At 35.3% G+C, this 23,950-nt stretch overlaps 1 protein-coding gene across 2 annotated transcripts in view; it reads right to left on the bottom strand.

The window, feature by feature from the left end:
• Positions 1-2,615: 2,615 nt before the first annotated feature.
• The window catches only part of ANKRD28 (ankyrin repeat domain 28), a 119,349-nt gene continuing 98,014 nt past the window's right edge, over positions 2,616-23,950 (bottom strand). For both annotated transcript variants that reach the window (XM_066991868.1, XM_013171937.3), the window contains exons 15-28: positions 19,201-19,312; positions 18,486-18,512; positions 18,066-18,140; positions 16,588-16,789; positions 14,991-15,078; positions 14,465-14,582; positions 13,643-13,862; positions 12,190-12,277; positions 12,010-12,093; positions 11,377-11,522; positions 11,110-11,192; positions 10,890-10,972; positions 8,493-8,584; positions 2,616-4,622 (exon numbers count right to left, since the gene is read on the bottom strand). In XM_066991868.1, the coding sequence (XP_066847969.1) occupies positions 4,336-4,622; positions 8,493-8,584; positions 10,890-10,972; positions 11,110-11,192; positions 11,377-11,522; positions 12,010-12,093; positions 12,190-12,277; positions 13,643-13,862; positions 14,465-14,582; positions 14,991-15,078; positions 16,588-16,789; positions 18,066-18,140; positions 18,486-18,512; positions 19,201-19,312 (1,705 nt within the window). In that variant the 3' untranslated portion in view covers positions 2,616-4,335. The remainder of the gene's footprint in view (positions 4,623-8,492; positions 8,585-10,889; positions 10,973-11,109; positions 11,193-11,376; positions 11,523-12,009; positions 12,094-12,189; positions 12,278-13,642; positions 13,863-14,464; positions 14,583-14,990; positions 15,079-16,587; positions 16,790-18,065; positions 18,141-18,485; positions 18,513-19,200; positions 19,313-23,950) is intronic.

Consider the following 23,950-nt stretch of genomic DNA (forward strand, 5'->3'; position numbering starts at 1 on the left):
GGACATCTGGTGCTATTAGAAATGCTCTGTGATTATCCATGTGATAAAACTTCTCAAAACTAAGACAACAAAGACAACAATCCTTTGTACAGTATTGTATGGTATTCGCTTTTGCTTACAATCTTTTTACAGGCTTATCCGCTCACCCAGTTATTACATGATTAACAGAAAGCTCACCGCAACTTTTTTTTTTTAAATAAAGAAGCTCAACTACCAGAACAACACTTGTATTATTTCAAACCAACTGATTCTAATGAACGCCCTTGCTCTCTGAAACTAGAATGTAAATAGAGTATGTTATTTGGATTATTGCAGTTTTTGTTGCTTTCAAATGCGCAGAATCTCTAGGCAAGACAGGAAGGACAATTCCTCTCAAAACAGAATTATGGCGTCAAAGTATCTATAAACATTATCTCCTGCTCTGTTTTCGTCATCTGACATACAGGTAATAGCTTTGGGATCTTTAGTACCCATTATTCAGATGTTAACTGGAACAACTTAGAAGTCGTTCATTTTTAAACGATAACTTTTTTTTTTTTAAACCAAACATTTTTAATTCTGTAGGTTGGTAGACAATTCAAGTCAGAATTTTACGGTAGAGACTGTATGACCAGAAAAAAGAAGAAGATACAACTTTTAAAACATGCATACTTCTAAGCTCTGATTGTTCCAAATATATGATTGTTTTGGAGAGATTTGGTGCTGGAGAAGCAATAAGTAGGAAACATGAAGTAGGAGACAAGACTTTACACAATATCATAAGAAAAATCTTTTTGATTACAGACGGGTCATGCCTGGAAGGAAAATAAGTCAATAAATAAATTTAAGACTGATTCTTCTTTGTAACAGCATCAAGCATTTACATGACCACAGTACACTCTGAAAGTAACAGCACAGTCTGGTGGGTTCTGTGCTAACTTGGCGTTTTCTCCTGCAGAACATTTATCCTGAGAACTGAAAAGTCCATAAAACATCAAAGAAGTCAGAGTACATAAAAAGCTGATCAGAGCTTGTTGTTGTCATTCCTAAGTCCATTCATTATTTATTTTTTTCCAGCATAAAAAGGGTTTCCTTTATTCTAATACTTTGCTTCAGCAGTCCAGCCAATCCTCCCTGCCCTCTCTTGGTGAAAATCCAAGAGGTTGTTTGGATGAAGATTGTAACAGTAATGGTGCCCTATTAATCTGTACAGGAAAAAAAAAAAAAAAAAAAGAAGTAGGACTTATTTTGAAAAATGCCGGATCCAGCATCATTTTCTGGAAGTAAACAGGCCTCCATTCAGGTGTGAACACAAACAGAAAAACAGCCATTCCGACTACAGACAGCATTATTTTTTTTTTCAGCAACAAGGAACCTTCTGTTTCTTGACCTCTCATTAATGAAGTAGCCTCAAACAAGGGTAACATGTTCTTTAAACAAACTTTGTTCCATTTCTGGAATAAGACCGTATTCTAGTAATAGTCCCAATTATCATTTACAAGGCACAGTTACTCAGTTACTGTCCAACCTGTACCAGCAGCATGGAACAACCAAATGCAAATTGAAATCCACAGGTTAAATTCTGTGGTAAAATCCACTGGATAAATTCTAATGAGATACATGCAACTCTGAATCCCCAAATGGAGTTAGTGGTTTGTAACACAAGTCAGACATCTTTAACCCTAGAAAGTTCACAGAACTTCTTTTTAACTTAAAAATAAGGCAATTTAATGTGGCGAAAAATGTTTTCTTCCTCAAGATGTGAGGAGTAACGAATTATAGGAGGCGTAATTTCTGATTACATACAGGTGTTTAACAGCATTATTTTCTCCATTTGTCCGTATTCCATATTTGAACCTAACTTCCAAGTTGACACCTTCCAAGCTTTTTCCCCTCAATCATCCAGGCACGCGGCAGACACGAATAGATCTGTTTCTGCTCCCTTCCTAATATTTCAAGTAAGATAGGAGCATCCTTCCTAGAAACTGTCCTATGGCAGCAGACACCACACACTGAGACAAGAAGTCTTCTTGAAGTCAAATAAAAGTCAAGCCCAGATAATAAAAGCCTATTAACATCATCACACAGTTTGTTTGGAACAACAAAAATTGGATGGCTTCATTAACAGAAACATTCAATAGTTACCTTTCAAGGAACACGGATGCAACTTGGCATTCGGATTTTCCACAAAAATATGAGGAGAAATGGATCCATGCTGTTTCAACCTTGGTATTTAAATAGATGCAGCGAATCTCAAGACAGGCTAACGCGGATCTTCTGAGTAGCTTGGCTGAGGCGTGCAAATCACTCCCACGTAGCCCTGTACTTTGAGAGGTTCAGAGGGAAGAAAAGAGAAATCACGATCTCCCTGAAGTCATCTAATTCTGTTCAAAGACAAACATACTGTATATATAAACAACGAACGCAAGCACAAACGGTGAAGAAAGTAATACTTAAAAGGAAGCCTAGGGGAATAAATTAAGTAATTTAACATTTACGATTACTTTAAATTCAAATGGCTCACCTTCACTTTAGAATTACAAAGCCTTTGTAAAGTAGATTTTATAAATTCTAACAGTTTAACAAAAGAGACTTTGCCATTAATGCTTAATAGATACAAATGAATTATTCATTAGTAGAACTCACATTTGGGTTTTATTATACTCCGCAAAATATACAGGAATCTTGAAGTACTGAAAGAGTGCAGGTAAATACAGTATTCAAGCAGTCACTATTTCTATGTACATGCTCATTAATTCTTCAAAAAACCCCACAAAATTATCAAATAGATCAAAATATTGTCCCATGTTTCCACACTATGTTCAGAAAACCAGCTGATAATTTACAATATCATAAAGATTTCCAGTTTCACAATACAAAAAGGATAAAAAGGAAATTGGAATCAGTTTGTAGTAATTTATTTGTACTTTACCAGGACATGCAAGTATTTCTTGCATGTACATAAGCAATTTCACTTGAAAAGTAACAGTTATAGTTAAAGCAGAGCCCAATAAAGTAAATATTCATATTTAACAGATGAAACTTTAGCTTACTTATGTCAGTTTTTCATTTTTCAGGCAATTAAAAAACCACAGTAGTCTGTTATAAATTAAAAGAAAAAAACTTCGGGCAAGTCTGAACTACATTACAGGGACCTGTTTCTGCCGTTCACTTTCTAAATGGAGCACAACAAAGATACACAGCTCTTCCCACAGACCAGACATTGTACTTTCTGCTAATAGGGAAATATACTTTTAAATTCACCTTCCCCTCCCCCTCCCGTGTAACTCCAGGATTTTAAAAACAAAAAAGTGATAGTGACATACAGCTTGAATCTTACGTACAATTTTATGATATAAGGAAGTGGACAAATTGTTGAAAAGAACTCTCAGTCACAACAGGGTTGTCAAGACATTTCATTTCAAATTTTTATGCAGTTTCATAGTTTCCAAGTTACTCACGTATTTTAAATTAAAAAAATCTCAATCCAAAACCCAAAAGTTAAAAAATCTAAAACTGTGCAACAATTACTGCTTCCCTCCCACATCTCCCACCCCTTCCCTTGTTTATTACACTGTACATTTTTCACCCTGACTTCACCTTGTTAGCTGGTTTAATTTTAGTATTATAAAAGTATGACAAGTTCATTTTCATTTCATCTAAAAGAAAAAGAAAACAAAACTTAAAAATACATCTGCTTTCTTTCATGGTACATTTAATAGTGTCGGAAGGCTTTTAGATGATAAAAAAAATAAATCAACACTTAAAACCAAATCTAAGCTTCTTTCCCAGAAGTGATTAAGATTAAAACAACTTCTCAAAGAACCTATTCCAGTTTTCACAAAAAAGGTATTTAATTAAAAAAAATCTTTAAGTTATTTGGTCCTTTGGCAATTTGCAGCACAAACAATGCCTACTGTACCAAGCTCATTTATTGCCTTCAAAATGGTTTTAGTTTTATTGACAATATTTAAATCTAGCATCCTTTGTGTTGTACAATAGTGTCGATCATTTACATCAAGTAGGGTGCCTAGTCTGCAGAAATTACTCCTGGCACCAGAAACAGAATGGTAGAATAGTTAAATAAAACAGTTTTGACATTCTTTATTTTATTTTTTTGCCATGGATTCCAAGTACTTATTCAAGAATTTATGCTTCTTCTGCAAAATATGCTCTTAAAAATCCCCCTAGAGTCTCACAGATTTTTTTTATATGCAACCACAATAAAAAACATCTTCTCAAAGGTCTGTCTTCTTTTTGTATTCAAATTCTGACAGCTTTTTTTTTTTTCAAAAGCCCAAGTCTGCTGACTTCCCAGCCTTAGGGTTCACTCTTCAGACCTACAAAATAAAGCGTTCAATAGGTCTCAGAATCAGAGTCATTGAGTTCGTCTTCTTCTGTATAGGGGTAGCCATCCTCCCTGCCAATATTGTTGAAAGTACAATAAGAGCTATGGTCACTCCTCATGACTGGCAAGGAATCGAAGGTGACAGTTTTTGAGGTGTTGGTGTAATGATTAATGGTATTGAATGTAAAGGAAGGCAATGTGCTGCTTGATGAAACAGGCATCATCGTGGACAGGATGAGAGCTAGGCAATCAGCAACGTCCTTATTGGGTGCACAGGCCAAAGCTGGTGTGTAACCTGGAAGCCAAGGAAAAACACAACCGTCACTTAAAACAAAAAGACAATGTACAATTTCTCCAAGATCATGTCATCTTTCAGCTCCAAAAATATTTTATATTGCTTAACTCTGCACTGTTTAAAATAAAAAGAGCTTAAAATTAAATGCATTATCAGTTTGTATTTTTTTAAATATTTTAGGTACAAAAACATCCCAGAGTTTGGTGGGCTGTTTTTTTTAAAGATTGCTTCTTGCTAAGATCTTGAATACTCTTGTACGTCTGGGGAGAAAACAAATAAAAATCACTATCACACAGCTTTCTAGCACAACAGAAAATGGAGCTTGCGTGCTGAACACTGCTTCAAGACCAGTGCTCTCCCTGCCCAAGTGCAGAGCTGCTCCTTCCCCTGGGATTTCAAAGTTTCCATGAAGGCGCCAACAGGAAAACCAGAGGTTTATTAATGTGGTCAGTGCAAAGAAAGTTCTTGAGATAAACTGAATGAAGTCTTACACTTGGGAAAGAGAAGAAAGTCATCTGAGACATGAGTCATCTGGTAAGCATTTACAAGAAAAAATTCTTCCAGAAAACAGGAGAAGACCTCAAATACAAACCGGCATATGAGCAAAGGAAAACTTGAATCACAGAATGGTTTGGGTTGGAAGGGCCCTTAAAGATCACCTGGTTCCAGGCCCCTGCCGTGGCAGGGACACCTCCCACCAGACCAGGTTGCCCAGAGCCCCATCCAGCCTGGCCTTGGGCACTTCCAGGGATGGGGCATCCATGACTTCTCTGGGCAACCTGCTCCAGTGCCTCACCACCCTCATAGTGAAGAATTTCCTCCTTATATTTAATCTAAACATACCCTCTTTTAGTTTAAAGCCATTACCCCTTGTCCTATCGCTACACCCCCTGAGAAAGAGTCCCTCCCCAGCTTTCCTCTAGGCCCCCTTTAGGTATTGGAAGGCCGATCGAAGGTCTCCCTGGAGCTGGTTCTTTTCTTTCTTGAAAAGAACTAGTCACATTTTTCTCTTTTCCACTTTTTTACTTTTAAAGCACTGATAGGCCAATGAGCATGGCAATGAAGAATCCAGAAAATGGCATAAACCTCCTCATGTTGTCAATCTCTGGAGTTAGAGAATATCGCCTTCGACTACTGTAGTGCACACTAATACAACACATAAAAGTCTTAATAAGACTAATGCACACTAATAAGACACAAAAAGTCCCAGGAAATCTAGCTAGACTAGTAAGTTAAATAGTGGAAAAAAAAAAAAAACCATCTTGAAAAGTTGACTAAATGACCAAAAATAAAACTTCAGCTGGTACCAAATGAAAGAAAAAGGTAGTAATTTCTTTCAAGACAGGTAAACTTGCATAAATAATGTAAAATTCAATATATTTTTTTTAGATGCAATTGATGGCAAACTTTCATCAAGACAATCTTGGAACCATGGGAAAAGAACTGAAATACTTCGGTGAGAACTGGTACAGAAATAAGAATGAACCCTCAGCATGACTACGTCTGGGAAGCATATTGCACAGATAATTTGTTGTTTCAGTTGCAAGTAATCTTTTGAGAACCAGGAAGATGACATTTTTTCCGAAGACATTTGTTCTTAAACCTCTCAAGAGTGTTCTCACCACATTAAGAGATGCTCTGTAACAGAAGTGGTATGATTTAAAATATAGAGCTTTTACAATGCGGAGAATTGGAGTAAAGCTAGTTTCCTTTTTAAAAGCTCATTTTTTTTCAGTCAAGTAATTTTCTGCAGCTCAGATACAGCAGCAGAGGGCTATTAAGTAGTTTTACACAAATACATAAATACATACTGCTTGTAAACCGAAAGGAACAAAACCCAACAAGAACAAGCAAGCAATAACAAAAACAACACCACACCTCAATGCAGCCTTTATAGAAAGGGTCAATCAAAGATAAACATATGCCCACTCCATACCAAGCTAAGATTCTGCTAGTTACGTATTCTATATATCATGGCACACTGCCATGGAAAATAACTGAAACTTTACCTCCAGTTTTATCTAGTTCTACCTGAAACGTTAAGCTTGTGTGGCAGATCACTACTTTTATCTGAGCTGTGTTAGAGAACATCAGTATTGACACACAACATTCCAGTGCCTATTTCTTTAGTCTGTTTTGCTAAGCAGATAGCTTTCACCCTCCTGCCCTCAAAAAGGAAGGAATCATACTCTTTCAAGCCTTTCTAATAATAATAATTAAAAAGCACCCTAAGTTTGTCTATATTTGTGCTTTATTAGTATCAGATAACTCAATCATTTTTTTCTTTTTGCTTTAGAAACACACTCTAGCAGTAGATGTGAAAATCCAAGACAAATAGACCCAAAGCAGAGCCTGGATTGCTACTGCCAGCTTTTCCATTTAATATAAAAGGTATACTATGGAAATCAAGAAAACTTTTGCAACGGGTTTAGCAAGGTGCTGACATACTAATACTTCTAAGAATTCAGAAAAATGTAAAATGACAGGTAAAATAGGTAAACTGATAAATCCCATAAATATTTCCCTTGCTCTCTCACAGCTCAAAGTATTCATCACTTTGTCGACACTGAACTTTAAGCTGGCACATTCACCTGAGAGACAAAGAATTTACTAGCAATATTCTTAAGGGGGTCTCAAGATTTTATAAACAAAGTAAGTCCTACTAGAAAGAAATGCTAGGAACCACAGAGGGGAACTAGAGTAGGTAGCACTCAGAGTTGTTTTAAAATTTAAAATATTAGCAGAATTTAAAAGAAGTTTAACACATTACAGTTAGATCCCCAAGCTGCCAGAGAAACGTGACTTCTATGCAAACAACTTTTTTCTCTGTTATGTTAAAGATCTGCTCTATCATTGGACTGACTGGCTGCACATGAAAAGCCCACAAAAAAAAAACAAAAAAAAAAAAAAAAAAAAAAAACCAAAAAAACCAAATCATGTCTCCAATTAGCACACTTACAATGAGAAGCAAAACAAACAAGCAAGCAAACAGTGTTTTCCCATCTTTTCACTTTAGAGAGTTTCATTTAGCAGTTACCCCTGTATACCCTATTTTAGGGGAGGAATGATCTTTAATTCACTATAAGCAGTATAATTTGAGAAACACTGTAAAAGGAAAATCACTGTAAACATCAAGAAAGGAAAATCTTTCCAAACTGGAAATCTAATCAGAACTAATCACACATCCTTTCTGGGAGGAAAACAAACAAACAAAAAAGTTACTGTTTTCGTTTTAAAGGCATATTGGAGTATACCATAAAAACAGGAGAGTATCTCTTAACAGCACAGCTTTGCAGGACCACAGATTCCTTATGTGAAAATATGCAAATAAGAAGTCAGTAGATCTCCTTTTCTTTTGTCCTTATAAGCTACAGAATTTATTCTGTGTGATAAAGGAGTTACTTCTTCTTACTCCTATGTAACAAAAAATTCTAATGAGCCAGTAACTTGAGACTCAGCTACTGGGACCTGTAATTCATACTTGCTTTTAAAAACTAACACCAATACTAACACCTGACAAAATGGATGGCAATTCAATCCAGCTTAACAGCTGAAAGTTTTATTTTACTCTGAGTATTATGTTTTTCTGTTTCCAGTACACCAGAGCAAGTGTATTTATAGCATATACATTATCAGACCATAAATTTAAACCAAACCTTTCTATACCATGACCTGTATTGTTCTGAAAGCTTTAATTCTCCTTACACTTCTGCTGCTTTTCTAAAATGGTCCATCACCAACACAACACTTTTTGTACGGGGGAACCTAATGCAAGTACTATATGAAATTTCCAAATGGTTGTTGCTTTTCAGTGAGCTGAGTTTAAAACCACAGTTCCTTACGGGGAAACAAAGTTAAATTTATTCTTACCATTTTCATCTACAGCAAGTACACTTGCTCCTTTTCCTAAAAGTTCTTGAACTACAACCGTTAGTCCGTTTCGAGCAGCAACATGCAGAGGCCTGAGGAGGAAAGCAAACTGGTATATAAAACTTAGAACAAGATAATAAATAACACAGGTAGCTTGCATCTACTTAAATGATTATTGAAGTATTTGTATGTTATTTACACATTGTCCAAATACAGCATATACAATAACCAGGATCAGAAAAAAGACTGCAAATCTCTTTTCTCACTGCAAATAAACTATAAAATAACAATTGTGCACATTTTTTTTTATAGAAACACACTGTGGGGAAGTAGCTGCTAGAAATGACGTGCCTATTTATGCACTTTATCACATTAAAAAGTCAGAAAAAAGTATACTTTACTATTAATAAATCCTTCACTGTTTTAACAGTAAGTGTCTCATCTGAGAGTTACTGTATGTCACTGGCAATAATCATTCACATACAAACAGCAGCATGGTAGTCCCATTTTATTGCATACAAATGCTTTTAAGAGATGCAGAAGCATTTAATCAATCTGCTTTTTAGAAACCACTATATTCCATTGTGACTAGAGATGAAAAGTTTATAATGCATGAAGCAAGAAGAAAAACAAATTACTTTTCAAAACCTCAAACTATTAACCGTAACTCTGTTTTGTGGTGACTTGATCTATCGAGGAAAGCATAGTTTTACCTCAACTATTCTAATTACACCTTCCTCAAATGCAACAGTTTTTCAGAACTGATTCCCCCTGGCTTAAATAAATCCTGCCATCACTCAGCAGGAAACAGAATAATCAGCTTACTTCCACTCTGCTTTATATTGCTCTTCATTCGTTTTGAGGTTCTTAAAATTGTTTGAATTAACTGAAATGTATTTTGAGTCGAAAACAATTGCCTCACTTAGAGAATAGAAATGCAGAATACACAAATAGGAGAAGCTGTATCTATGGTGCTTATGTTAAAGTATTAAAATTCAAGAACTGTTGCACACCATTGATACAATGAAAAGTGTAAAAGATAATTTTCATGTAGAGCCAGCAATTGCAATGCTCATCTTGCTACAAAGTAGGAAGGACACTGTTTAGAATGAATGCTGTTTAGACCAAAGTCAGTTTAGGTACTGAAAAATGTTTGCTAAACCGGTAACATTTTAAGCAACTATTAAAATCTTGAAATTTACATAAACATTATATGGAGGTGCGAATATGTACCTATTTTTCCCCACAACATCTGTTGATCGGACTATATGAGCCAAGGCACGTGGGTGGAATTAGATGAGCTTGTGCTAATATATTTTCCCACTTCTGTTCCTATTTCACTTTTGCTTTTCCTTCTCTCTAGGTACTCTTGTTCAAGCCAGAAATGGGGCAATCAGTCCCCTTCCTGCTTTCTGGGTATTTCTCGCTGCCTGAGGTGCACCACAGTGAGCAGCAAGAGCACAGGAAGGAAAGTCTTGCTATCTTAACTCCTGCTTGAACTCTTAGGTTCACGCAGATCTCTGTGAATAGTTGGTGAAACTGTAGGGCTTTGCACATGACAGATTGCAGAGGGGATGCAATGCCAGAAAAATACTCTAGTTACTTTAAAGTTCCAGAGGTTTTCTTTCCTAAATGGCCTGTATGATAGTATTATGAAAGCAGTCTAACAATTCATGTGCATAATTCAGCTACATATCAGGTGTCAAATATTGCCTATTATACAGATACAGTCTTAAAAAAGGAAAAAAATGCAGAGGAGTCATTTTAATAGCCCATCCTGAAATACATTACACAGTATGACATACTTAAACATTTTTGAGTTTTCTCTATAATTGGACTAAATAGGCTTAATTCTACTTGACCGTAGATCTTCAGAAAGAAGATACAGAATTCTCTATAATATCGAATTAAATATAAAGTTTTCCATCTCAGGAACAAGAGGTATGTTTTACTAACAGAAAGCATGCAGAAGAATAAAAGCATACTTCAGCTAGTTTTTTTTAAATAGCTAGCTTTGAAGAGCAAATCTTAATATGACTCTAGTAAGTTAACTCAAGTGAATTTAAATTGAAAAATTAGATAATTCGTAAAACGACAATATTGGTTTACAGGTAACGTCAGTGGATTGCAGTAAGCCCACACAGGATTCCCTGATTTACAATACATTAAGATTTATTTATTATCGTTTTTACTCAGCTAAAATTTGAACTTTAAGTTTAAATGAAACACCTTTTCAATTCAAGTCGGTTCAACTCTTTGTGTTAAGCAATTCAATCAAAATTAAACCAATTTGGAAAAAAAACCCTGAAAATTATTCTACTTCATGAGCAAGTTACTGGTTTTAGCAGAAATACACCAAAAACTAATCTGAAAAAAACACTCACTGCTGATACATACGTTTGCAAGGCTGCATTGGTGGCATTGATGAGGTTTCTATCCGTAATCTTCTCCAGTATTAACAAGGCACTAGTTTCATGACCCTTAATACAGAACAAACATTTGTCATATAACAAATACTCTTCAAAAATAGCTTCGAATGCCTTTTCAAAGTTATTATTTGCAAACAACGCTTGATAACACAAAGCTCTGCGCTGATGAAATGAGACTATGCACGCACCTTGCTGCAAGCCAAATGGAGTGCTGTGTTCTTAGAACTGTCTTGCAAAGTCAGATCAGCCTTAGCACTGCTAACCAGCACCTCTGGGGGAAATAAGGATTTGTATTATAAAAAAAAGCACATTCTGCAAAGTTTTAAGAGCTTACATTTGTGCAAAATGAAAGTGTTATTTTGACAAAATATAACCACAATAACATAACTATTAGGCAACTTTATCTGCAGTAAGACTAACAAACTTAGCTGAAATGCATACAAATTTCCCTTTACCAACTGTATTTGTCTGCCCATTTTCTGCAGCCATCATTAAAGGTGTTTTCCCAGAAGCATCTACAGCATTTACTTGAGCGTTGTGACTGAGCAGAAGTTGTAGACACTCGACATGATCTGTAAAAGCTGCTGCATGAAGAGGAGTCCTGCAATAAATCAAAATATGGTCATGTTCAGCTTGGCTTTCTAACTCATACAAAGAGAAATACTGTGATTGTGCAGGTACAAAAGACAGGACAGTTGGTCATTTAGTATCAGTATTGCTGGAGTTGTGACTGGTGCCTTTAGATAATCACCTTCAAGTTTCATACATATCACTTTATTATCTGTGTAGTTTATAATACAGGTATAATTTGATTCAGAAAAAAAATACACATAAAATACTACCCAAAAAGCGATGCAATTTTAAGCGTGCCTGAACTTGTCTACGCAATAAAAAGCTAATTCAAGTTTACTGAATCAGAATAGGATTAAAAAAAATCATTCTAAAATTTCTAGCACAGAATAAAAAATCATCAAAGAATAAAAACAATCAAGGAATAACTAAGAGCCATTAAAAATAAAATAATGATAGAATTTAGCAGTCAATGCAACCATTATGTAAATTTTTTCATTACACAGATGCATACTTACCTTCCTTTTGAATCTGTTGAATTTACAATACCAGCACCTAGTGTATCAATTAACATTTCTGCAGCACCTTCATTGTCATTTATCCTATAAAAAATTAAACAGACTGTTATTTACAGAATGATAAATCTTTTGTTAAATACTGTGATGAAATCTATAAAGAATAATTTTGCTCTTCCTTACACAGCACAATGCAACGGACTGAAAGAATTCCCCTCCATTTTCTGGAAAACTTCCTGTTCCAGGAGGAGCTCTACACAGCTGTCATGACCTAAAGAAAATGTAAAGTTAGTCATTATAAAAAATGGAAAATATCTATTTATGGATTAGAACATAAGCATTTACCTAAATTAGATTAAGCAATGATTTATTTGAAAGTTTTAAAGACACACAGGCTATAAATTTGATAGGCATAAGTTTAGAAACTAGGAAATTTTTAGAATCCAGAAAATCAAAGTGATATTTAACATCATAAACTTTGTGAAATTTAAAGGGATCTCATGCTGTCTGAAGAACACACAGAACATTCAGTTTAGTTCTTTACATCTTCACCTATCAAACTCTTCTGTACATTCATCACTAAGTGTAAATGAAAGTGCCTCTACCATATGAGGATTTTTTTTTCCACTGTCTTGCTAAATCTGAAGAAAAACTAAGTCAACAGTCATAGCAACAGCTCAAAAATAACACGTTCAACCTATCATAGTATTATTCTCAAAATTCTACAGCATACCAGTGCTCAGGTAGCTAAAAATTATAAACATTTGTTTGATCTTTGCTGCATATATGCAGTGAAGATTAGTTCACCAATCCGTATCACCTGAAGATTTGCATTTTCACAAGTTCCATAAAAATTTCATTCTGTAAATCAAGAATATTTCAGTTCTGTTTTATTCAGACACTGTGGTCACTTTTGAAAATGGATCAAGCCGTAAGAGTTAAATGTACACTTCATAATTCTATAATTGATGAATACCTTTCTTTCCAGGAAGGTAAGAATAAATGAACATCAGAACAGGTTACTTTGCAATATATATATAAACAAAACAAAACCAAAAACCACCTGGGTACTTCTTGTCACCACTGATTACAATTTAACTTTGCTTATTTAAGTTAAAAAGATGTTTTCTATATAAGCATTTCAGAACTATCTGTATATACAACTTCCTTCTGTCACTTGTCTTCATTAATTACAGTTAATATGACTAACTGCATGACTAACTGCAGAATACAATAAAATATATACACATGTATTAGCTAACATTAAAGTTGTCCTTAAATGACCAGCGCCTCCATGAATAAAAGTTAGCAAAGTTAGTAGATTACAAATCTTTATTAATGAAATGATTTCCAAGACCTGTCGTAGGTACACCACTGTACCCATCAGCATTGTTTTGTTCCGTAACTTTTCACTCAAACTTTTGGCTCCTTTTATTAATTTAGTGAGAATTCTGACATTTAACTTCATATTCCACATAAGATTTGAAGTGAAAACACTGCCAACACTTAATTCATTAAAGAGGAAGTTATAATTATGTGCTGATTATGCTGTTCCGGAACTAATAAAAAAATAAAAATGGCAAGTCAGTTCCCCCCAAGCTGCTTCTAAACCAAAGAACATTGTTTTCATGTTTACCATTATAACAGGCCCAGTGCAGCGATGTATAGCCGTGATTGTCTGCTATCGCAGGTACTGCATCCACAGATGTAGCTGACTGCAAGAGAGCTCCCAGAACACCTATATGTCCACATGCAGCTGACAAGTGTATAGGGGTTCGCCCCCTACAGTCTCGTAATAAGGACTTAGCACCATGTTGAAGCAATGCTTCCACACATTCCTCGTGCCCAGTAACTGCCTGAGAGAGAGAGATGAAATAGCATGTTTGCAAATATTTACATAGAGAGAGAGACAAGGTGCATAACTACAGCAAGCAACTACAGGCAATGTCTTAGATTTTTTAAGTAATAATAAAATAAGCACAGTTACTATTTTTATTTCTTGACGCAGCCATTCTGTTGGAAAAATGGCAATGTATTATTATATTCATGACAGGATGATTTCCTGGAATAATACTGAATAAACTACAAATCTTCAGGGCTCATTCAGTTATCTTATATGGCACAAATTTAAAAAACAAATCTATTTGGCCTATAGCATACATCATAATTTTCTGATTTTCTTCCTCCCATTAATACAACCCACACCCCATGACAAAACTGTACTTTGATACCAGTCAACAATTTACAGCAAGATTAAGAGACTCAGGAAGCCCAACAGAATTTTTAGGGTATCTGGCAAACAAGCAAAAGCTACCCTTGAAATCAACTAAAAAGACAACTGAAAGCTAAGACTGGCATGATGAAAACAATGAGAAATTCATTAACGCTACAAAATAAATCTGTATTTGAAATTACTATGTAGAATACTGGAAAGGACAGAAAAGGAATATTCTCTTACCCCTCTGTGCAATGCAGTCCTTCCCCACTTGTCTTTGGCATCTACGTTTGCTCCTTTGTTAAGGAGTGAATAAACGCAGTCGGTGTGCCCATTGAGAACTGACAACATCAGAGGAGTCCTACACAGAGAGTGAAATGAAGTGAAATCTACATGGAAATTTAACAGACTAGGTCTCAGCTGAAATATAACAACTTCTACCCTTCTGAAGAACACTTGTAAAATTTAGACAATCAGTAAGCTTCTCTAGCACTACCTTCACTCCAAGAATGCCACTAGATTCAAGAAAATAAATTAATTTCCATTAATTCAGAATTCCTGCTTAAGTTACTAGGATAAGACTGAATAGGCTACTTTTCACTGCCAATATTGTGTATAGCAAAATATGCACTCTCATTTGTCCTAGTTCACATATCATCTCCTTTGAAAGTAACACATGAAAAATCACTAATGTAAAATACTATTTAGTTTACTGTACGTTATAAAATGCAGTGACTTGTGAAGAATAGAATATATCTTTTAAACTTACTGTCCATTTCCATCTTGAATGTCCACTGCATTCTGTGGCTCTGCATTTCCTATCAATAGTCGCAAACATTCTGAGTGACCATTTGTAGCTGTAAAACATCATTAAAATAAGTTTAACATTAATTGCCTTTGAGTATGCAGCTCAAATAGACCAGTAACTTCCTCATAGTAAAGCCCAATAACTTGAGAACACAGCATACAGCTTTATCATTATTTTAACTTAAATTAAAAACAAAAAATGACCACTCAAAAGTAATTTTAGAAATCATATGATTATTATTGCTAGATTATACAGTATTACAAAGAATCAATTCCAACTGTAATTTCCCAACAGGTATTTGTTTTTCATAAATGAGGTTGCACACATTTAACCATATCTATATACTTATGCAATGTCCACAAGAAGGAATAATCAAATATAATCATTAGCGCAACTTTTACCTGTGCCTTAAAACAAGCAAACACATACCTAGCCAATCATACGTGGGTTTTGTTAGCATGTGTATAGTTATGAAATGATAACTGAAATCACATTTAAAAAGAAGGGGAAGGAAACAGTGTGCAGAAGGATTAACCAAGTAGTTAAAAAAAAAAAAGCAAAGAGAGGAAGAAGAAAAGAAACAAAACAAATGAGAAATCACATTTAAATGCAACTCATGAAAGACAAATGAATGCTTGTTGGAAGAGAAAGTATCTCTGGCACACAGCTGCTCTATTCAGTCCACGTAAGAACGGTGACAATTCATGACTCTCCAACTGACAGAAATGGTAACAGAAGTTAGGAGGAGCTAAGTCAAATAGCTTGTGCTCAGAGCAGAACAAATGAATCAGTTAGAATAATGATGCTTTGAACATAATGCTCTTTTTACTGCGACATTTCTGTAACATCATAACTATAATGTCAATTTAAATGAGCCTATTTTCAAAGACAGGAAAAAATGAGAATAAAGCATGAATGCCAGACTTTGAGAAAGTAAATTTATAGATGATTTCTAGGAAAGGCAGAGAGAAAATACTGCAAAGGATTGCTGTTATTTGAAAACATGCAGCAAGGAGTGATTTAAAAACATGGAAAAAACAAAGCACAGTTTTCATGTCTCTTTGCAAACTAATAGAATTCTCCAAGACTCCAGTCATTTTTAGAAGCATTTTACTGCCAAGACAGGCAACACAGTTCACGTATCTAAATTTGGGCTGTGTGAAAGATGAGAAGAGAAACAAGAACACATCACTGACACCTGTCAGTACAACTAGGCTTGCTAGTTGAATGGAAAAGGACAATGCCATGGGCTGGAAATAAATTGTTATACGTCCCTTCCGATCTAAACCATTGCACGTACCTGTTTAGAGAGTAGCATGGAACAGCACTCCTCAAGTTGGAATGATTTATGGGGTGAATATGGGGTTAAGTCTACACCTTAAATTAACCATATAGGTCTGTAAGTCTTAACTTAAGTTTATACCTTAACTGTAACTTAAAAAAAGTCATCATCCATTCCTAAACACTATTTCTTAGAACATTAAAAATAAAGACTTCTAAATATGAAGATGATCCATTTCAAAAGCCCAGATTTTAGAGTTTACCAGCTAGCACATACCTGCAGCATGTATTGGGGTTCTCTTTACAACATAATCTTTCACCAAGATTGATGCTCCTTGATTAATGAGCACATCTACACATTCCACGTGTCCCTTGAAGGCAGCAAGATCCAGTGGTGTCCTCCCATTGTTATTCCTCACATCAAGGTCCAGCAGTGACTGTACCAGCACTTCCAGAGCTTGATGGTGGCCATGGTAGGCCTAAGAGAATAAAAAAAACTCTTCAGGTTTCCTGTCCTTTACATTCTCCCCACTTCTTACCAGGATTACATAAATGAAACTGTGAAGATAGTATTTTTGTTTTAACATGTAGAAGAGCTCCTGATACAGCACGTAAGTAGTTACAAAATAGTAACAACTACTTTCAGAAATAATTTCAGCAGGAAGGTGGTGTTTTTTCATTTCATGCTTTCAATCAGCAACAAAGTACTTTCAGAAAATTGTCTCTGTCTCCTATTTGTACAGCCACCAGTATTTTGAATTCTGCAGGTTTCATTGTTTATGCTAGTTATATTATTGCAAGTGACAAACACATGCAAACAGACCTAATTCCTGTTATTTCTTTAAACAAAATACTAAAAAAGTAAAGGTCTAAAATTTTGAAGACAAAAAATGCAATACAAATAGCTACAGTAACCATAACTGGTAAAAACAGAAGGAAATTAGCAAATGAAACATTAAGATATCAGAATAGATATATAAGAATCATAATCAAACCAAAACATAGACAATACTCTGCTGGTATATGTCAAGACAGAGCATTAAAGTTAGTAACGAAAATAAATATCTGCAGCTATGGTTTTAAAGTTTCCATAACAAACTTTGAATTTCTACTCATGGATATGTAACCTCTGTCCCCAGACAAAACTCATTTCCAGCAATAGACTCTTTAACTCCTTTCATTTACCAGTATTAGATTACTTTTCCCTTTGTCATATATATAGCAATATATGTACTGCATGAGACTTGGGCTATTTTCAGAAAGTACACTGAGGGTTTTCCATTGGTAGAAGTCCAGTGAAAAGATCAAAGCTACATATTGAGCTGATTTGTTTTTCAATCCACATTTCTATAGACAGTTTCACCAGTTTCCCTCTTTTCGTACTATTTTGGCAAGTTTCCTTGAAGCACTAAAGACAAACATCCTTCAAAATAAACAACAATGGTAAAAAAAAATAATTATAGAAGTTTTCTAAAAGTTTCTTTAACATAACATAAATGTTAATATAACATAAATCTTAATTATAAGATTTCAAACGAAGGCTGTTCCATGCAGCAAGTTTCAAGTGAAATGCAAAAATCATCCTGTACAGCTCATTTGGGAATATTACATATTTATTTTTCAGGTTTAATTTATTATTTGTTTTTAAATAGGCTAGTAATAAACAAAAAAACAAACGAATCAAAACCAGAATGAATCAAAACTATGCTGTTTGCAATTAGATGAGCTATCATCACTGAAGAATTAAATACTTACAGCTAAATGCAGTGGGCTTATAGGTGCTCTGTTGTCTGAATCATTCAGCATATCAGTACCTGATGTTTCCATAAGCTTAACAGAGAAAGTTTGAGTGAGTGAAAAAAACCCTCACCTTTAAAAACATTCAGAAATAATTGCTCTATTTCCAGCATACACATATTGAAAAATAAAAAAGACCACTAGAAAGAGTAATATAGGACTGCAGTTTCCTTAGGAACTCTATAACTGTTTTGATCTTTTAAAGAGTTCGAGTGGCAACTACTGCAACTAAATCTAAATTGCAATTGAAATTATGTAATACATCTAAGCATTGAAGAAATGGTTGAATAAGTCTAAAAACAAGCAGCAGTATTTTTAAAATGACATGCTCCCTTTTTCTGTATTGTATTTTAACAGTGAGAAATCATACACACTTACAACATCTAGAGGCGTTTCACTCGCAATCTGCAATTAAAAACATTCAGAAGTCATATTTTAATACACTTGAACAGGAAAGTACAATTTGTATTAAAATATTAAGTTGTACAACACAGAAAATATAAAATCATTTCATATCGAATAACACACGCTATGTTATTTGATCCCATACAAAAGCAAAGGAATCCATCAAAAACTACCCTGAGGCCTTATTATTATCTAAAATTCTACTGTATGGCCATTAATTACTGTAAGAACTCAGCATTATGTTAACTATTTTATAAGACACCCTTACTTTACAGCTTTTCCCTATCTTTTAATTTGCTCTTCAGATGACATTTGTGAAATTTCTTAACGTTCCTCAGTGGGATTCCTGTGGTTATTCTACTTCAGCCATCAGGAAAAAAAAATAGCAGTGTATCCTAAATTAAAAAAAAACACAACAACAACAAAACTAATATCCCATATCCTCAACCACTGTTACCTCTTCATCTCGGAATTTATTATCTTTTTAAGCTGGTATCTACCATCTTAGCTCCTCACCTTGCCTCTATTTTAAGAGTAACAAGTGCTTAAATATTTATTATCATAGGGGATGAACAACACTATCAACCTAAGCTAACACGTGAAGAATGAAGAAGGAGGAATGCCCTGGCCTTTGCATCATGCTCCGTAAGAACAGCTGTTACAGCTTTCATCTGTAATGTTTTCTTACCAATTCAAGACATAAGCGATGACCATAAGCAGCAGAATAGTGAACTGCATTGTATCCTTGTTTGTCTCGGATCCCTGGATTGGCATCATTTCTTAGCAAGTATTCCAGGCACCTATTTAAATTGAAATACGCAACCATATATCTAAATGTTGAATTTCAAGTTTACAGTAAGTGATAAATCATTCCAATTAAATTGGAAAATAGAATACAGCAAACAAGAACACTGATTTAATATACAATATTGACTAAAGAACACCTGAGTACATCAAGTGTTAAGGTCAATCACAACGCTTCCAAAATCTGAAAGAATCCTTCTCTGTGTGCATCCTGAATCCTCTAAATCAGCTGACTTGGCTAAAACTAATATTCCATGGCTATTTTCCTCCTAGCTAATAAGATTGCAGAGACCTTTGTTAATATAAATGATTACTATTTCTGTATTTTCCACACTGTATCAGTATGTTTTTCTGTACTTAACACAGAAAGAAGAGAAAAAACAGATGAGTTCTTCAGGATACACAGTCCAATAGAATCACAGACTCTATTCCACTACCAGACACTAATTTATTGATTTATATCTACTTATATATAGTAACCACAATTAGTTGTTGACATACTCATATCCTAACCAATCCTTACTCTTATTACATGATGTTGTAAGGCAGAACATGATCACCAATTTCAACTACAGACACTCAAGCCAGGAGGATGAAAAACTGGGTATTAATGTCAGCTCCCTCTCTTAAAGAACAATTACTATTTTTCTGTTTTTAAGAGAGACTCCACACATGCACACTAAATGATTCCAACCAATAACCCCACTCATTCATAATTTTATGTTGTCTACACTTTAACCAACATTTTGCAGAGCTTAAAAACAATGAGAATGAGAACTCTGAAGCAACAAAATGAGGAAGGAAGTTGGCTTAAACCAAACTACTGTACACACCCAATCTCAGCTTCAAGAGCTTCAGGATAAGATAGAGACCAGTGAGAAAAAAACAGTCCTAGAGTAGCGTCAGGTTATTTGGGAACTTGTTCATTAGAGGATAATAAGGGCTTCCAAACATCCATGTGGTGAGGTGTACAACTAAGCAAGATCAAGATTCTACAAAGCCTCTGAAAATTCAGAATTAACAGAGTAGGAAAGACAGATTACAGACTTCTTATTGACAGATGAAGATGATTCTCATACTAAATTTGTCTGCTCAATTTGTTTGCTCAAACATTTAGGATTGTAAGAGTCTCCCCATGTCCTACCTTAATCAGGACCTTCAGGATCTGGGAAGAGGCACATGCTTCTTAACTATATAACAGAACCAAGAACGAGTCAAATTCATGACCCTGCCTAATGCGAGAACAGACTGTCTGGTTCTTCGCAAGAAGCAGCTGGACTTCATATCACTGGACTTGATCTCCCACTTAGCGTCCAGCAAAGCTGAATTGATTAAAGCCATCTGCTGGTATTCTGAATGACTGGATCATTTGCTTCAAGCAGCGAAAGAGAGAATATATGACATGCCATTTATCAACGTTGTACACTGTGATTAGAGTTTCTGTTGAGACCTGGGCACGGTATTTTTGAAGAGAATACCAGAAAGCTCTGCACGTATTCTACACAGCTCTGAGCTCCAGAATGCTGGTAAGAAATGTCTGGCCCTTTTGCCCTGAGATATCCATGATTTCCACAAGTGATCTCTGCCTGTGAAGGATTACCTGTTACAACAAAGCAAAAAGAAGAATGAAATGGGTAGATCATCTCGCCACACCAGCTAACCATTCAGAAGAGGACCACCAAGCAGCATAGGTACCATGTGTCCAGAGTGGAGCGAGGTTTGTAAGTGTTGTGAAGTAGTCTACCATGAAGCTATATGCTGCTTTGTGACTAGAACAGAAGAAAGACATCACTGAGGTGGCAGTCGTACATTTAAGTGCTATAACCTCTCGTACGACTTGGAACATATCTTGCAATAGAATGGCTTCCAGAGACTGAATCAGAACTGAACAAAATCTGTGAAGTGAAAGTCTGAAGAGACCCAACCTCTGTACAGCCCCTTCACCAGCCAGAAGTCCAGACAGGGAGAGTGACATTCCAGTCTTTCTGAAATAGTTCGTTAAAACATTTGGGTTAGGACTGTTGGTGCTGCGGTGAATCTGGTCAGGAGAACCTTGCCTTGATAACAGTTGAGGAACACCTTTAAGTGAAGCTACTTTGTACACAACACATACTTTGTATGATAGTTGGAAAGATGGATTCTGTAGGTCAAGAAGCATGAATACATGCCCTTGGAATGCAGAGATGTTTATAGCTAGTCACTATGCTGAATTTGAACTTGCTGGTGAAACCATTTGGTTTTCTGAAGTGTACGACAGGTCGTCACCCTTCCTCCTTTTTTGGCGTATTGAAATACTTCTTTATCAGTTCAATAAAATGGATATGAATCCTAAAAGAAAAAATTATCTTATGAAATCCAGCTTGGAATCTTTCTTCATTAGAGCAGTTTATCTGCAGGTTTCACAGATTATCATTACCAGTAGTTACAAAGGGGTCAGTTGGATACACTGACAATAAGAGATTTTTAGTTCCCATTTATCTCAAAGGCAATTGACAAAAAGAAAAAAGGAATTTCAACATTTGTAGTTGTACAATATGCTGTGCTGTTGTGAAAAACTTGCAGTAGAGTATAGCAGTTTTAGATCTGAGGGGCAGGAATCCTAATATGACCTCTGATCTATTCTTGAAAGAGGAAACTTGATCATTCAAACCTTGGAGAAATACAGGCAGAAATTCTACCAGAGGAGTCATCTCCTGAGGGATGACCCTGAAATATCAGAAATCTTTCTAAAGGAGCTTTCAAGGAAGGGCCTGGAGTCAACAGAGGAACAGTGCAAGCACAAGATCACCATCAGAACGCGACCCAGTAGTGGCTGTGATGACATGGAAATTCATTTCAATGTAAGACAACTGTAATGGACCCAGGGCCCAATAACCTCACATGCAACAACAGCAGTTTGTTGAAGTGGAGACCTGACATTTGCTTTTTCATCCTATTTGCTGACGGTCTTCTACTGTCACCATGGAAAAGGAGGGGAGTATTCTCACTACACTAGACAGTGACAACCATTTCTTCCAAAAGAAATGCTGTCTGTGAATCTAAAAAGTCCTCACTGAAGGCACATGGCTGGAAAATCACTCTTCTTTTGTGAAAGCTGAAATCTTCAGTGGAGATCAAGTCAAAGGCTAAAAGCAAAAAAATCCAGGTGGGTGAAAATGGAAGGGGTAAAAAGGTGAAAAAAAAAAGCGCTAACTATCAACAAAAGAAGTACCTAATTACAAAGTACTCTGTCTCTCTACAAAGTTGAGAAGAGGATGAGTGAAGCCAAGGCATGCTCTCACTTTTATCATTGTGCCCAGCATACATGAGGAAAGTACTTAAGCAGGTAGAGAAAATGGTATAAATTCTCCAGTTTTAAAAAATAACTTGTTACACAAGATGTACGTAACTTTACTATAAGTTCAACATATCTTAACACAAAGCTATGCTTTACTGGAAGCTATGCTTTTAACCACCTAACTTGTTTTTTGTTTGCCCAGCAAACAAATGCTTGAATTTAATTAATGACAATGTTTTGATTTGTTTTTTAATTTAAATTCAAACAGAATTACATTTCTGAAAATCCAAAGGCCAAGTCAATTTGGTCCATCACATCAGAATTACCATCCTTACATTTCATTTGGCCAATCTAACTTTGTTCATTTTAATAAGTGATTTTATATTAACATTTGCAGCTCAAAAATACATAGAACATCACTGACTTTACCTATGTAGATTTCAATATTTGTGTACTTTCTACATTTGTGTGTTCACATAAAACTTAATCCACTGCATACTCTACAGAAAGCAGTCTTCTGAAAGTTCTCCAGTAGCATTCTTTACAATGCAAAACAGATGAGTATTTTTTACTCTTTCTTCTCATCCAGCAAGGAGATTAATTTTGTATCTTTTGAATACTTAACTGTCCTCAAAAGGCCTCTGAAAAAGGAGATCAATCAAAATTTCTGACAGCCCAAATAAGTTGAATTTATTTCCCATTTATTTAGCAGTGTACTCTCTATTAAATAATTCTAATATAGAAAGACGACATTTTTTCTCCCCTAACATGCTGCTTAGTTTATTTTAGTCTGTGATCATCTTTCCCTCTCTAATATTGTCAAAATAAGGCGTACTAGTGTATTTTCCAGATTTGAAGCATTTGTTAAAGGATACCAAAGAAATATTTGCAAACGGGCACAAACAGGAAAATAATTTTCAACAAAAACCGTCATTGTCCCTAAAATCAGCCTTTAAAGATATCTGAACAAAGACTATAAAAACGCACACAAATATCCTTGGAATTTCTATATAGATAATTTCCTGATATTTTTTCCCAGGCTTTATACTCCAACTTAGTAATCATTTTTAGCTTCTTTCCTGTTTTGAATATGAGCTGAGTAGTCCTGGTTTTCCAGCTGTTACTAATCATCTTGCTGCATCAACATAAAAAGCTTCTCCTTGGGCCATTCTGCTTTGCAGTCTGTCTTGCAGAGAGCCAGCTGTTCATCAGAACAGTAATATTATGAGGCTGCTAGCGACAATTCTTTGAGTTATCTTCTAAAGATCTGCTATATTGCCATCATCATTCATGCTTGTCCCTTTTATAAGGCAGATGGCAAAATGATGCCATCTGAAAAACCATTATAGTCTGGAAG

The sequence above is a fragment of the Anser cygnoides genome, chromosome 2 (assembly GCF_040182565.1).
Source record: "Anser cygnoides isolate HZ-2024a breed goose chromosome 2, Taihu_goose_T2T_genome, whole genome shotgun sequence".
Lineage (NCBI taxonomy): Eukaryota > Metazoa > Chordata > Aves > Anseriformes > Anatidae > Anser > Anser cygnoides.